At 42.4% G+C, this 13,533-nt stretch overlaps 1 protein-coding gene across 30 annotated transcripts in view; it reads left to right on the top strand.

Moving 5' to 3' along the window:
• LOC107269835 (twitchin) overlaps positions 1-13,533 on the top strand; it is a 58,190-nt gene that overhangs the window by 28,937 nt on the left and 15,720 nt on the right. For all 30 annotated transcript variants that reach the window (XM_025087227.1, XM_015744144.2, XM_015744140.2 and 27 more), the window contains 29 exons: positions 1,561-1,686; positions 1,852-1,996; positions 2,075-2,214; positions 2,293-2,437; positions 2,514-2,655; positions 2,749-2,873; positions 2,935-3,288; positions 3,372-3,578; positions 3,664-3,972; positions 4,053-4,643; positions 4,720-5,025; positions 5,097-5,399; positions 5,544-5,828; positions 5,899-6,210; positions 6,287-6,589; positions 6,670-6,951; positions 7,024-7,323; positions 7,408-7,710; positions 7,791-8,072; positions 8,160-8,465; positions 8,544-8,846; positions 8,931-9,512; positions 9,599-9,904; positions 9,994-10,268; positions 10,344-11,532; positions 11,612-11,914; positions 11,992-12,273; positions 12,359-12,658; positions 12,741-13,502. In XM_025087227.1, the coding sequence (XP_024942995.1) occupies positions 1,561-1,686; positions 1,852-1,996; positions 2,075-2,214; positions 2,293-2,437; positions 2,514-2,655; positions 2,749-2,873; positions 2,935-3,288; positions 3,372-3,578; positions 3,664-3,972; positions 4,053-4,643; positions 4,720-5,025; positions 5,097-5,399; positions 5,544-5,828; positions 5,899-6,210; positions 6,287-6,589; positions 6,670-6,951; positions 7,024-7,323; positions 7,408-7,710; positions 7,791-8,072; positions 8,160-8,465; positions 8,544-8,846; positions 8,931-9,512; positions 9,599-9,904; positions 9,994-10,268; positions 10,344-11,532; positions 11,612-11,914; positions 11,992-12,273; positions 12,359-12,658; positions 12,741-13,502 (9,568 nt within the window). The remainder of the gene's footprint in view (positions 1-1,560; positions 1,687-1,851; positions 1,997-2,074; positions 2,215-2,292; positions 2,438-2,513; positions 2,656-2,748; positions 2,874-2,934; positions 3,289-3,371; positions 3,579-3,663; positions 3,973-4,052; positions 4,644-4,719; positions 5,026-5,096; positions 5,400-5,543; positions 5,829-5,898; positions 6,211-6,286; positions 6,590-6,669; positions 6,952-7,023; positions 7,324-7,407; positions 7,711-7,790; positions 8,073-8,159; positions 8,466-8,543; positions 8,847-8,930; positions 9,513-9,598; positions 9,905-9,993; positions 10,269-10,343; positions 11,533-11,611; positions 11,915-11,991; positions 12,274-12,358; positions 12,659-12,740; positions 13,503-13,533) is intronic.

The raw sequence follows: 13,533 nt of genomic DNA, 5'->3' as shown, positions 1-13,533 counted from the left end.
TGTCTTTACGGGCTTACCAGACCTCCCCTTAGGCTGCATGGGGATAATACCTTTGCCTTGTTGTTCGGAGAAGTTATTGTCTCGGATTTTGTTTTTTTCAATGTCGTGTCATTGTTGTCAATTTTATGTAATTTTGGTATTATCGAGCAATGAATTCAAGGAGCAAAGTGTCGTTGCTGATTCATTTCTCTTATCTCGTGATGTCACGTGACACTTTATTGTGTTTGTTTGTCCAGTATCTTATATGGTAATTGCGAGTAGAAGATAAAATTGCAACGAAACTTTTGTTTTTGTCTTCATTAAGTTTGTTCGTACTTATCGAACTTACTTAATGGTGTACAGGCCAGATCGAAATGCGCGAAATTTGTATTGCCGATCGGGATGTTATCGTGGACGCGTTTATTATTTCTAGTTTAGTGCATCGCGTAGGCTATCGCTGGCCGAAATTATTCCCGACTGGCCGGTCCTGCATCCCTCCTGCAACGTGGAGGTTCGTCGACTCACCGGTTCACGGTCTAGATTTACTTCAGACGTTCACAAGTGACTTCTGTCTTCTCTATTTATCTGTGCATTCTCGTTACATTAAATCGTTCTTTTGGTCTTTACTCTCTTTTTATTTTTATCTCATATCATTCTCTCGTTGCACCTCTCGGATCTTACAGCATCCACGCTCATCCGCACCTCTTCTTTTATTTATTGTATGCCGTTTATACTTCTTCGGTCTATTATTTATTATACGTATGTTCTATTGCGTCATTTTCGATCATGGATTAACCAATCCGCCATTTTGTCGTGCGCCATTTCACGATGCTCATGCGATAATTAGATCACTTTGATCAAAAATGTTTCTTTGAAAATCTTCTTTCTCTTTGTCCGACTGTTCTTCACTTTCCGATTCACATATTTAATTTCTTCTTTTATTGACGTCTTTAGTATTTCTTCACACTTTTTGGGGATCCCAGAGTGTTTGAGGTACCGAGAGAAAATTTGAGTTACGTGACGTCACAATCAGAGATTGGTTTTAAGTTATTGCATATGGACTTCTATCGATCTGGGATCTCTAAAGTCTCTTCGTCGTACTTCGATGTTGTTATCGTTTCTGTACGCATTACGTGACAGTTTTTATTTTTCGTTGGACATTTTTACGTGGCCTCTTTGAAGATATTTATGGGGTATTTTTTTTTTGAGAATTTTGCAGCAACGCCGCAAAAAAAACTTCTTTCGCTCTATCCGTAAAACTTTCGCAATCACTTCGACTTGTCTAACAGCATCGAGCATGCATAGACCTTAAATTTCTTGGAAATCGCAATTTTTCGATTTTGCTTTTCTTTTTCCATTTTTCAAATTTTCTTTCACACGATCTTTCAGCGTATTTTCTATTTCCTCCAGTTATCCCTCGAGGAGGTACTTTTGCGTTTTTCACGCGCGTATCGTGGCTGAAACTTTTTGGCGAATTTTTTTTATGCAGAACTGACACTTGTCGCACGGGATATTGTCTCGAGCGAGTTCGCCGTAGCTATAATCGGAAACTAATCGATGTCTTTTCTTTTCCGCGCGTAGAAATCGGAGACTTTCCTGAAGCCGCTGGTAGACCAATACGCCAAAGAGGGTAAAGACAAGAAGGTCGTTTTCGAAGCCAACTTCAGCAAGCCCAACTGTAAGCCAAAATGGTTCTGCCGCAAAGACGTGAGTATTGAAAAAGACTACGAATTGCTAATAATAACAGTATATAGGTAATACATTTTTTTTCCAAGCATGCGACCACGAAGAATGAATGGAACTGTGGAAAGTTTTGGATTAATTACAATTTAATACCATACTAATTTATAATCTTCATAAATGCATCCGTAGGAATTGTTCGCATCAGCGAAATACAAGTTCAAGAACGAGGACGACTCCTACCAGCTCATCATCGTGGGTCCCAAAGTGGATGATACCGCAAAGTACACGATCGATATCAATGGTGTATCTTCCACAGCTTTCCTCAACGTCGACGGTACTGGAATTATTTTTTAGACATCAATGTTAATCTTCTAATTAAAAAATCTTTCATCAACTTATAATACACTTATAGAACCTGACCCATCTTACACCTTCACAAAACCATTGTCCAAGAAAACCAGTGGATTTACTAAACACGAGGCATACATGGAATGTACAGTCAGTTCCAATCTTGCACAGGTGTCATGGTACAAGGGTAAAACTAAGCTTGAGGTAAGAATAATCTGTTATAACTTATTTAGTAATTGGATTGATTAATCGAGATTATTAAGGATCAATGTATTTTCATAGGACGGTGACATCTACAGCATATCAAAGGATATGTCTGGGGTCTGCAGGCTTAGTATTAAAAGTGCAACGCTTGAGGATAGCGGCGAATATTCCTGTAAGATAAATAAACAGACGGACAAGACAGAAACGGTTCTTACTATTGTTGGTGAGTACTTTGATAAGACTTTAGTGAATGAATTATTGGATTGCTATAATAATAATAATATCGTACCTCTCTGCAGAGTACCCATACAAGTTCGTCAAAGTTCTGAAACATCAACAATTAGTTGAGAAGGAGACGGTCACTTTACTATGCGAGCTCGATGATGTTGGCGGCGAGGTGAAATGGTTTAAGGGCGATCAAGAAATCGTTCCTGACAAGAGGTAAAGATTTAATGATTTATAGAAGAAAATTGATGTACAAATTTTTCGTCCTATGGATTGTTGTATTCATAATTCCATTAATTGTATTATTAGGGTACAAGTGAAGGAGGAGGGTCGCAAGAGGAAACTTATTATCAAAGATGCCAAAGTTACTGACGCTGGTCTTTACTCTTGTGTGAGCAATGCTGATAAAACAGAGGCCGAACTCGTTGTTAACTGTAAGTAAAAAATTGTGATATTTATTAATGAGATGCTCATTTATTTCAATTACATTTTTAGATCTCAATCGCTTCAACAAGAAGCTCAAGGATACCGTGGCTGTGGAACGTGAGAAGCTGGTTCTTGATGTTGAGCTTGAAGATCAAACGGCTGCGGCCAATTGGCTTTTCAATGGTCAACCTATCGTGCCCAATGAGAGGGTCGAGATTAAGAATCTTGGTGGTGGTAAACATCAACTGGTCTTCAACAAGTTGGAGATGGAAGACGATGGCGAGATCACTTGCGAGAGTGGAGAACTCAAGAGCTCCTGCAAACTTACCGTGAAGAAAGGAGAGAGCAAGCCAATTGTTGAAATACCGGACAAGGTCGAAGGACCTTGCAGTGCACCCATCGTTTTCGTCGTGCCATTCAAAAGTAGGGATATCCTCGCAGTTTAGGATATTAATTTTATTTTAAATGATTATTAGCTTCATTATTATAATTGTTAAATATTTTAGTCGACGGAACTAAGCAGACTCCGGTAGAAGCCAAATTGCTCAAGGATGGTAAGCCACTTCCTCTCAAGGACGTTGAGGTAATTGTCGGCGAGGACAAGGTGACGTACAAAATTAAAAAGCCACAGCGCGACCAATCTGGCGTTTACCAAGTTAAAATTGGAAATGCTCAAGGGGAGGAGATCAAAGATGTCAACATTGTTATGCAAGGTACTATTATAATGTTTGTTTTCCTGTTTTTTAAGGCATTTCTTCTAAAACTTTTCGTTAATCACGTATAATCTTTATATTTCAGACGTTCCGTCTCCACCAAATGATGTCAATGTCACTGACATCTTCCAGACCTCTTGCGTGGTTTCGTTCAAACCTTCGAAGGACGATGGTGGTTCTCCGATCACCATGTATGTAATCGAGCGTTTGGATATGAGCCTCAAGTCGCAATGGGATAACGTAGGTGAGGTCAAGCCTGGAGAGAAATACGTCTACAAGGTGGAAGATCTTATCCCTAAAAAGGAGTACAAATTTCGCATCCGTGCTGTGAACAAGCTTGGCTCCAGCGAACCAGCACTATTCGCCAAACCAGTCTTGGCTAAAGATCCTTGGGGTAAGATGAAATTTCGTTGATCGTTTTTCACTCTCAAATTAGTGAAAGGAAATTTTTTCTAATAAATTTCTAATATGCAGACGAACCTGGAAAACCTGGAAACGTGGAGGTCACAGACTGGGACAAGGATCATGCAGATCTGAAGTGGACCAAACCCGAGAACGATGGTGGCGCACCCATCACCGGTTACGTTATTGAGTACAAAGAGAAGTTCGGCAAGGAATGGGTCAAAGGTAAAGAAATCGAAGGCGACATCACTCAAGCTACCATCGATGGACTTAAGGAGGGAACTCAATATGAGTTCCGCATCCGGGCTGTAAACAAGGCTGGACCTGGTGAACCATCCGATGCTACCAAACCCATAATCGCCAAATCTCGCTTCGTGAAACCATACATCATTGGCGATCAATTGACGAATCTGATTGTTAAAAAGGGACAAGTCATCAAGTACGATATCAAGTATGGTGGTGAACCCGAACCTGAGGTACACTGGTTCCTGGGAGAAAAAGAACTCGTTCAAGATGCTGCCGAGAGACTCACCATTGACAAGTACGAACGGAATACTGTTCTTACTGTAAGGAAAACAACCAGGCCTGATTCTGGAAAATACAAATTGGTATTGACAAACGGCTCTGGTACTTGTGAAAGTATAGCTGACGTCGTCGTACTCGGTAAATATTTGTTAAATATTAAATTTTAACATTCATATATCATAAATAACCTAACTCGTTTGATTGTTTCTTTCAGATAAACCAGCATCCCCAACTGGTCCACTCAAGGTCGAGGAAGTTCGCTCTGATCATGTCAAAGTTAAATGGCAAAGACCTGCGGATAATGGTGGTTCCGACCTCACAGGATACGTTTTGGAGAAGATGGACATGGACACCGGACGGTGGATTCCGGCAGGAGAAGTGGGTCCTAACGAGGACTCCTTCACATTCCAGGGTTTGACTCCCAAAAAGAAGTACAAGTTCCGTGTCAAGGCTGTTAACAAGGAGGGCGAATCTGAACCTCTTGAAACCGATGAGGCCATCGTCGCTAAGAATCCATATGGTGAGGACGGTTCCCTCTAAAATGATATACAATTATTTGTTGTATTAATAACTTTTAACAATTTTTATCAGATGAGCCTGGTAAACCTAGCAAACCTGAAATATTTGACTACGACAATGTCAGCGTATCCCTGAAGTGGGTCAAACCTGAAAACGATGGAGGTCGTCCAATAACACATTACACCGTAGAGATGAAGGACAAATTCTCACCTGATTGGATCGAAGTCGCCAAGACTTCTGATCCTACTCCTGAGGCTAAGGTCGAAGGTCTCAAGGAGAAGATGATTTACCAATTCCGTGTCAGAGCTCATAATAAGGCTGGTCCATCCGAACCTAGTGAGGCTACTGACAACCATCTCTGCAAACACAAGAACCGTAAGTCTAAAATCATTTATAATATCAATATATAGAAAGGAACTCATTGATATAGAAAGATATAAAATTATATAAAATATAAAATATTAAAAGATACAAAATGATATAGAAAGATATAAAATTATTTTTTCCATAATTTTTTAGTGAAACCAAGAATCGACCGTAGCACGTTGAAGTCTATTATAATCAAGGCTGGACGTACTCATAAGTGGGCAGTTGACGTAAGCGGCGAACCTGCTCCTGAACTTAAATGGGTCTGGAGAGACAACATCCCCTTGACAAATACCGAACGCATTAAGATTGAGAATGTTGACTATCATACTGATTTCACGATCATTAATGCAGTAAGAAAAGATACCGGAAAATACACTCTAATAGCTGAAAATGCTAATGGCAAGGACGAAGAAACTGTTGAGCTTACTGTTCTTGGTAAGTATACATTATCTACAATATAGGTAAGAAACACAAAATTAACGTGAAAATTTTTCTAAATTTTCAGGAAAACCAAGCGCACCTAAAGGACCATTGGTAGTATCCGATGTGACAAACACTACCGCCAAGGTCAAATGGGAGAAACCAGAAGACGATGGTGGATCCCCGATCAAAGAGTATGAGGTGGAAAAGATGGACACAAAGACAGGAAAATGGGTCAGGGTTGGCAAGATACCTGGAAATTCTCCAAAAACCGAATTGGATATTACTGGATTAAATCCTGGAAGCGAATACAAATTCCGAGTGACTGCCATTAATGATGAAGGTGATTCGGAGCCGCTCGAGAGCGAGCGGGGAGTCATCGCCAAGAATCCTTACGGTAAGTCTAACTAATATTATAAGAAATAGTAACCTTTAGAGTACTAGTATCCAAGTCACACGATGTGATTCTGTAGATGAACCACTTAAACCCGGAACCCCTGAAATCACCGATTATGATAACGAATCCGTCAGTCTTAAATGGACTGCACCTGAGCACGATGGAGGTGCTCCAATTGAAAAGTACATCATCGAGAAGAAAGATCGATACAAGCCTGATTGGGAGAAAGCTATCGAGGTTCCCGGAAATGAATTGGCGGCTAAAGTACCTGATCTTAAAGAACGTGGAGAATATCAATTCAGAGTTATCGCCGTGAACAAGGCTGGACCTTCACAACCATCTGACGCATCCAAGATGCAGATCTGCAAACACAAAGCACGTAAGTGTCTGAATATTTTTGAATTGTTATTGATTATTAATGACTGATTTCACGGAAAGCTATATGATTCTTTCTTACAGTTAAACCAAGGATCGACCGCACGAACTTGAAACCGATTATTGTCAGGGCTGGCAAGCCTATCAAGTACGATGTTGATGTACGTGGTGAACCACCTCCAGAGATTACCTGGATTCACGCAAATACTGAAGTCAAGTCCGGTGGAAATGTTGAAATCATTAATGTTGATTACAACACTAAAATCAGCATTACAGACTCTGTCAGAAAGAACACTGGTGTCTGGAAAATTCGGGCAGTGAATGCTCACGGTGAGGACGAGGCGGAAGTTGAAGTCACTGTTCTTTGTAAGTATTATATATTTCTTAAATTTTTGTCTTGAGGTGAATAAATAATTTATATGTCTACGTCTTTTGTAGCTGCACCTGGAAAACCAAAGGGTCCTTTGAAAGTATCAGACGTCACTAAAAACGGATGTAAAGTCAAGTGGGAGAAACCCGAAGACGATGGCGGTAAACCCATCACCGGATACGCGGTTGAGAAGCTCGACAAATCTACTGGTCGTTGGGTTCCTGTTGGACGTACCACAGAACCAGAGATGGAAATCAAGGGTCTTCAGGATGGCCATGAGTACGAGTTCAGAGTGAAGGCACTGAATGAGGAAGGAGAATCCGAACCATTGACAACCGATGGTGCCATTGTCGCCAAGAATCCTTATGGTATCAATCCCTTTTTGTTACTCTTATTTTATTTCTTATTTTTCTTAATATGTAGTTGATCGATATTAACGATATTTCTCACAGATATCTCGAGCAAGCCAGGAACACCTGAATTCGAGGACTGGGATGTGGATCGCGTGGATCTCAAGTGGGAACCACCAAAAAACAATGGTGGAGCACCAATCACTGGTTATGTCATTGAGAAGAAAGAGAAATTTACTAGTCACTGGGAAGAAGCTTTAGTGACAGATTCCCCGAATCCAAAAGCACGTGTTCCTGGTCTTAAGGAAGGTTCTACTTACCAATTCCGTGTAAGAGCTGTTAATAAGGCTGGAACATCTGAACCTAGTGATCCAACCAAACCGCATGTTGCCAAGGCTCGATTCCGTGAGTATTACAAATTTGAGATAAATATAAATATAATTATATAAGGAAAATAACATTTTTTTTTGTATTTACTTGAACAGTCAAGCCACACATTAACCGCGAAAAACTTCAGACGGTTAAGGTAAGAGCTGGTCAATTGGTGAAATTGGATGTTGACGTTAAGGGTGAACCTCCTCCAACCATCACCTGGAGCTTTGCTGGAAAAGTCCTTGAAACAAGTGCCAATGTCAAAATTGACAACGAGGACTATAACACCAAGATTCAACTTTCAAATACTAGCCGCAAAGCTACTGGCAAATATACCATCAAGGCCGTCAATGATTCTGGTCAGGATGAGGCCGACGTAGAAATTATTATCCTTGGTCAGTATTCATATCACTAGGAAGTTTTATACATAAATTTGAATTTATAACGTAACAATGGAAATATTATATCTTTATATCTTATAGACAAACCCGGCAAACCGGAAGGACCTCTGGAAGTAACTGACGTCCACAAGGAAGGCTGCAAGCTCAAGTGGAAGAAACCAAAGGATGATGGTGGTCTACCATTGACCAGTTACGTTGTCGAGAAGATGGATACCACGACTGGTCGTTGGGTACCTGCTGGTTTCGTTGATCCTGAAAAGACTGAACATGCCATCACTGGTCTGGAACCTGGCAAGAAATATGAATTCCGTGTCAAGGCTGTCAATGAAGAGGGTGAATCTGAGCCATTACAGACAGACACCGCCATCTTGGCAAAGAACCCATATGGTAGGCTATCTATTTCTAAGTCATTAAGTTCCTTGTTTTAATGATTACTTCATGAATTTTTTTTTTTTCATCATACAGATGCACCAGCAGCACCAGGTCTACCGGAAATTGTAGACTGGTCGGAGAACATGGTCAAGCTTAAGTGGGAACCGCCCATTAGGGATGGTGGTGCACCAATCACTGGATACATCATTGAAATGAAGGACAAGTTCGGTACAAATTTCGTAAAAGCTGCTGAAATTGAAGGTCCTACCTGTAGTGGTATCGTACCCAAACTTCAAGAAGGCAATCAGTACCAATTCCGTGTGAAGGCTGTCAACAAAGCTGGTCCTGGAGAACCTAGTGAAGCTACCAATCCGCATACTGCCAAGGCCCGTTACCGTGAGTGTTAATAGTTAATTAAAATAATGATCCTTTTAATCAGTTACTCATCATTTATTAATTGAACGATGGATTCAATTGCAGTGAAACCATACATCGATCGTACCAACCTTCAACCCGTAACCGTTAAGGCTGGTCTTACGTTGACCCTTGATGTCAACATTATCGGCGAACCAGCACCTACTGTTACCTGGACTTTCAAGGACAAGGAAGTTGTCTCAGACAATGTCATCCGCATTGATAACGTGGATTACAATACCAAGTTCTTCATCTTGAAGGCGAAGCGCGCACTCACTGGCAAATATGTTGTCACGGCCAAGAACGAGGTCGGCGAAGATACAGCCGAAGTTGAAATCACTGTTCTTGGCAAACCAAGCAAGCCAAAGGGTCCATTGGAAGTATCCGACGTTACCAAACATGGATGCAAGCTTAAATGGAAGAAACCGGAGGACGATGGTGGTACTCCTGTCGAGTACTATGAAATTGAAAAACTGGATCCTCTATCCGGGCAATGGGTACCCTGTGGTAGGTCCACGGAACCTGAAGCAAACATCACTGGGCTTCAGGAAGGCAAACCTTACAAATTCCGTGTGAAGGCAGTCAACAAGGAAGGCGAATCTGAAGATCTTGAGGCAGACAAGTCCATCATCGCCAAGAATCCCTTCGGTACTATTTTGAAACATATATACGGATAGATTTATCTATATGTATTTATCAGTTCTATAAATTCATTATCCTTGTGACTCTTGCAGATGAACCTGGAAAACCTGGCCGTCCTGAACTCAAAAACTGGGACAAGGACTTCGTAGATCTCGAATGGACCCCACCTGTCGATGATGGAGGTGCTCCAATTGAGAAGTACATCGTACAGATGCGCGACAAGGAGGGCAGACAGTGGGTTGACGCTGCTAAGGTTCCTGGAGATCGTACCGCGGCCAAGGTTACCGATGGTATCGAAGAAGGACACGAATACGAGTTCCGTATCGTTGCTGTTAACAAAGCTGGACCTGGAGAACCTAGTGACACTTCAAAGAGTGTTATCGCCAAACCACGATTCCGTGAGTATACGGTTTCTTATTATTACAAACAGAGTATATAATGTTTTTAATAATTATACCATTACGATAAATTTCTTCTCCTTCAACAGTTGCTCCACGCATCGACCGTAAGAACCTCCAAAAGAAGGTGATGCGAGTCGGACAAATGCTCAGAATCGAAGCTGATATTAAGGGTGAACCTGCACCTAAAGTTACGTGGAAACTCAAGGATACGATTCTTAAGTCTATGGATCGGTTGAAGATTGAGAATGAAGATTACCACACCACCTTCATCTTCAGTAAATTGAAGAGGATTGATACTGGTACCTACACTGTTATTGCTCAGAATGACAGTGGAACTGACCAGGTCGATGTAGAGATACAGGTACCAAATAATAACTCATTATTTTCTTACTAAGGTAAATGTTGTTTATATCTATATTATATTATTTATGTTTAGGTGTTGAGCAAACCAAGCAAGCCAAAGGGACCACTGCAAGTGTCCGACGTGACTGCAGAAGGATGCAAACTAAAATGGGATAAACCAGAGGATGATGGTGGTGAACCTATAGATCATTACCTCATTGAGCGTATGGACACTGAGACCGGTCGCTGGGTGCCATGTGGTACCAGTAAGACACCGGAAGCGGACGTTAGTGGTCTGAACGAGGGCAAGGATTATCAGTTCCGAGTGAAGGCCGTTAATAACGAGGGAGAGTCCGAACCTTTGGAGACGACTATTCCAACCACTGCTAAGAATCCATACTCTGCACCGGACGCTCCTGGTAAACCAGAACTCAAAGACTGGGACAGAAACCACGTGGATCTAAAATGGACAGCGCCAAAAGATAACGGTGGCGCACCCATTGAGAAGTATATCATCGAGAAGAAGGACCAATATGGAAAGTGGCAGAAGGCCGCTGAAGTTCCTGGAAACAAAACAGAGGGTAAAGTCGCTGACCTCGTTGAAGGTCAGAAATATCAGTTCCGTGTAAAGGCTGTTAATAAGGGTGGGGAGAGTAAACCTAGTGAAGCCAGTGATACCCTCTTGGCCAAGGATCGTTATGCTGCACCTAAGATCGATCGCAGTACTCTCAAAGACCTTACAATCAAAGCTGGAAATCATATTCGTCTGGATGTTAAAGTCAGTGGTGAACCTCCTCCAACTAAGACTTGGTTCTTGAATAAGGCCAAGCAGGAGTCCAGCGACGGCTTGACCATTGAGGTAGAGGACTACAAGACCAAGTTCGTTGTCTCTTCAGCCACTAGGGCCCACTGTGGTACCCTCACTCTTAAGGCGGAAAATGGCTCTGGAAAGGATGAGGCCTCTATCGAGATCATTGTCTTAGATAAACCTGGCACACCGGAAGGACCGCTTAAGGTCTCCGATGTACACAAGGAAGGCTGCAAGCTCAAGTGGAATCCTCCATTGGACGATGGCGGTGCTCCGATCGACCATTATGTCGTGGAGAAGATGGATACCGAGTCTGGAAGATGGATTCCTGTAGGACGCACTAAGGAACCCAATATGGAGATAGAAAATCTCGTACCTGGGCAGGAATACAAGTTCAGGGTGGCGGCTGTGAATGCTGAGGGCGAGTCCGAACCCCTAGAGACTGAACATGGCATCATCGCCAAGAATCCATTCGGTAAAAATGACTTCCCCCATTTTTATTCCGCACAAAATTCTTTAACGAATGTGGACTCATCTACCTCTTTTTTATGTAGACGAACCCGGTGCACCTGGACGACCGGAGGCTACTGACTGGGACAAGGATCACGTTGACCTCAGATGGACTCCACCTGCTAAGGACGGTGGATCTCCAATCACTGGCTATGTGATCGAAAAACGCGAGAAAGGTTCTCCACGTTGGTTCAAGGCTGCAGAGATCAGTGGACCCGAGTGCAAGGGTCGGGCTGATAATCTTGATGAGGGTGTTGAGTACGAATTCCGTGTTAAGGCTGTCAATGCTGCTGGACCTGGTGAACCTTCCGATGCTAGCAAATCTGTCGTTGCGAAATGTCGAAGACGTATGTGTCTCACTTTAGATTTAACTGACAATTACTTGAATTTTTAAAACAATTAAAATTATTTGTTTCAATTGCAGTGCCGCCGAAGATCGATAGGAAGAACCTGCGCGACCTTACTGTTCGCGAGGGTGAATCTTTCCACTTTGATGTCAAGGTTATTGGTGAACCTGCACCCGACGTCACCTGGGTCATTAACAATAAGAGTATCCAGCAGACCAGCTACCGTAGAGTGGAAAATGTTCCTTACAATACCAAGTTCTTCAATGACAAACCTGAACGCAAGGATTCCGGTGTTTATAAAATCACTGCTGTCAATCAGTATGGCTCCGACACTGCTGAGGTCGAAGTGACCGTCGTCTGTAAGCACAAAACTCAATATTTATGCACATCGGACTATCATAAGTCTAGTAAAAATAATACGTTCCAATTTCTTTTTTCAACTAGCTAAGCCTAGCAAGCCTGAAGGACCGCTGGAAGTATCCGACATCCACAAGGATGGATGCACCCTCAAGTGGAAGAAACCCAAGGACGATGGAGGCGAACCTCTCGAAGGTTACCTGGTTGAGAAATTCGATCCGGATACAGGAGTCTGGCTTCCGGTGGGCAAGACCACCAACCCCGAGATGAAGGTAGATGGTTTGATACCTGGTCATGAATATAAATTCAGAGTAAAGGCTCTGAACAAGGAAGGCGAGTCCGAACCACTGGAGACCTTCGGATCCATCATCGCCAAGGACCCCTTCAGTAAGTGTTTTCTATACTTACATACGTATGTCATATTTAATTTTTGGATCTTCATCTCATTTATGAATCTATCTTTGTGCAGCTGTACCAAGTGCACCAGGAGCTCCAGAACCAACAGACTGGACCGCTAACCAGGTTGACTTGATCTGGAAGGAACCAGTCAGTGATGGCGGTTCGCCAATCACTGGGTACATCATCGAGAAGAAGGACAAGTATAGCTCCATGTGGGAAAAAGCTCTGGAGACCAACACCGCCACGCCTCAAGCTTTGATTCATGGATTGATTGAAGGAAATGATTATCAGTTCCGCGTGATCGCTCTGAACAAGGCCGGCCAATCGGAACCAGGGGAGGCTAGTAAGACCTTTACTGCCAAGCCACGCTTTTTGGCTCCGAAGATTGACCGACGTAATCTGCGTGACGTTACACTATCTGCGGGTGCCACTCTTAAATTCGATGCTAACGTCATTGGTGAACCTCCACCAAGCATCGAGTGGCGCTACGGTGCGATTCCATTGCACTCTGGAAAGAATATTCAGATTGATAATATTGATTACAATACCAAACTCGTGATCCGTCCCGTTGCACGTGGTGATAGTGGCGACTACATCGTCACTGCCACCAACAATTCCGGAAAGGATACCGTTACGATCAAGGTCACTGTGACTGACAAACCTACTGCACCAGAAGGACCTCTTCAAATATCCGACGTTCATAAGGAAGGTTGCAAACTCAAGTGGAAACGTCCTAAAGATGATGGTGGCACTCCCATTGAATATTACCAAGTTGATAAGATGGATCCAGAAACCGGATGCTGGATACCCTGTGCAAGATCCACCGAACCAAGTATGTACAACATCAAGTAGCACTTACAATA

The sequence above is a fragment of the Cephus cinctus genome, unplaced genomic scaffold, assembly GCF_000341935.2.
Source record: "Cephus cinctus unplaced genomic scaffold, Ccin1 Ccin1_scaffold0690, whole genome shotgun sequence".
Lineage (NCBI taxonomy): Eukaryota > Metazoa > Arthropoda > Insecta > Hymenoptera > Cephidae > Cephus > Cephus cinctus.
The sequence above is the reverse complement of the archived record's forward strand: the minus strand, read 5'-3'. Positions and strand labels throughout refer to the sequence as shown.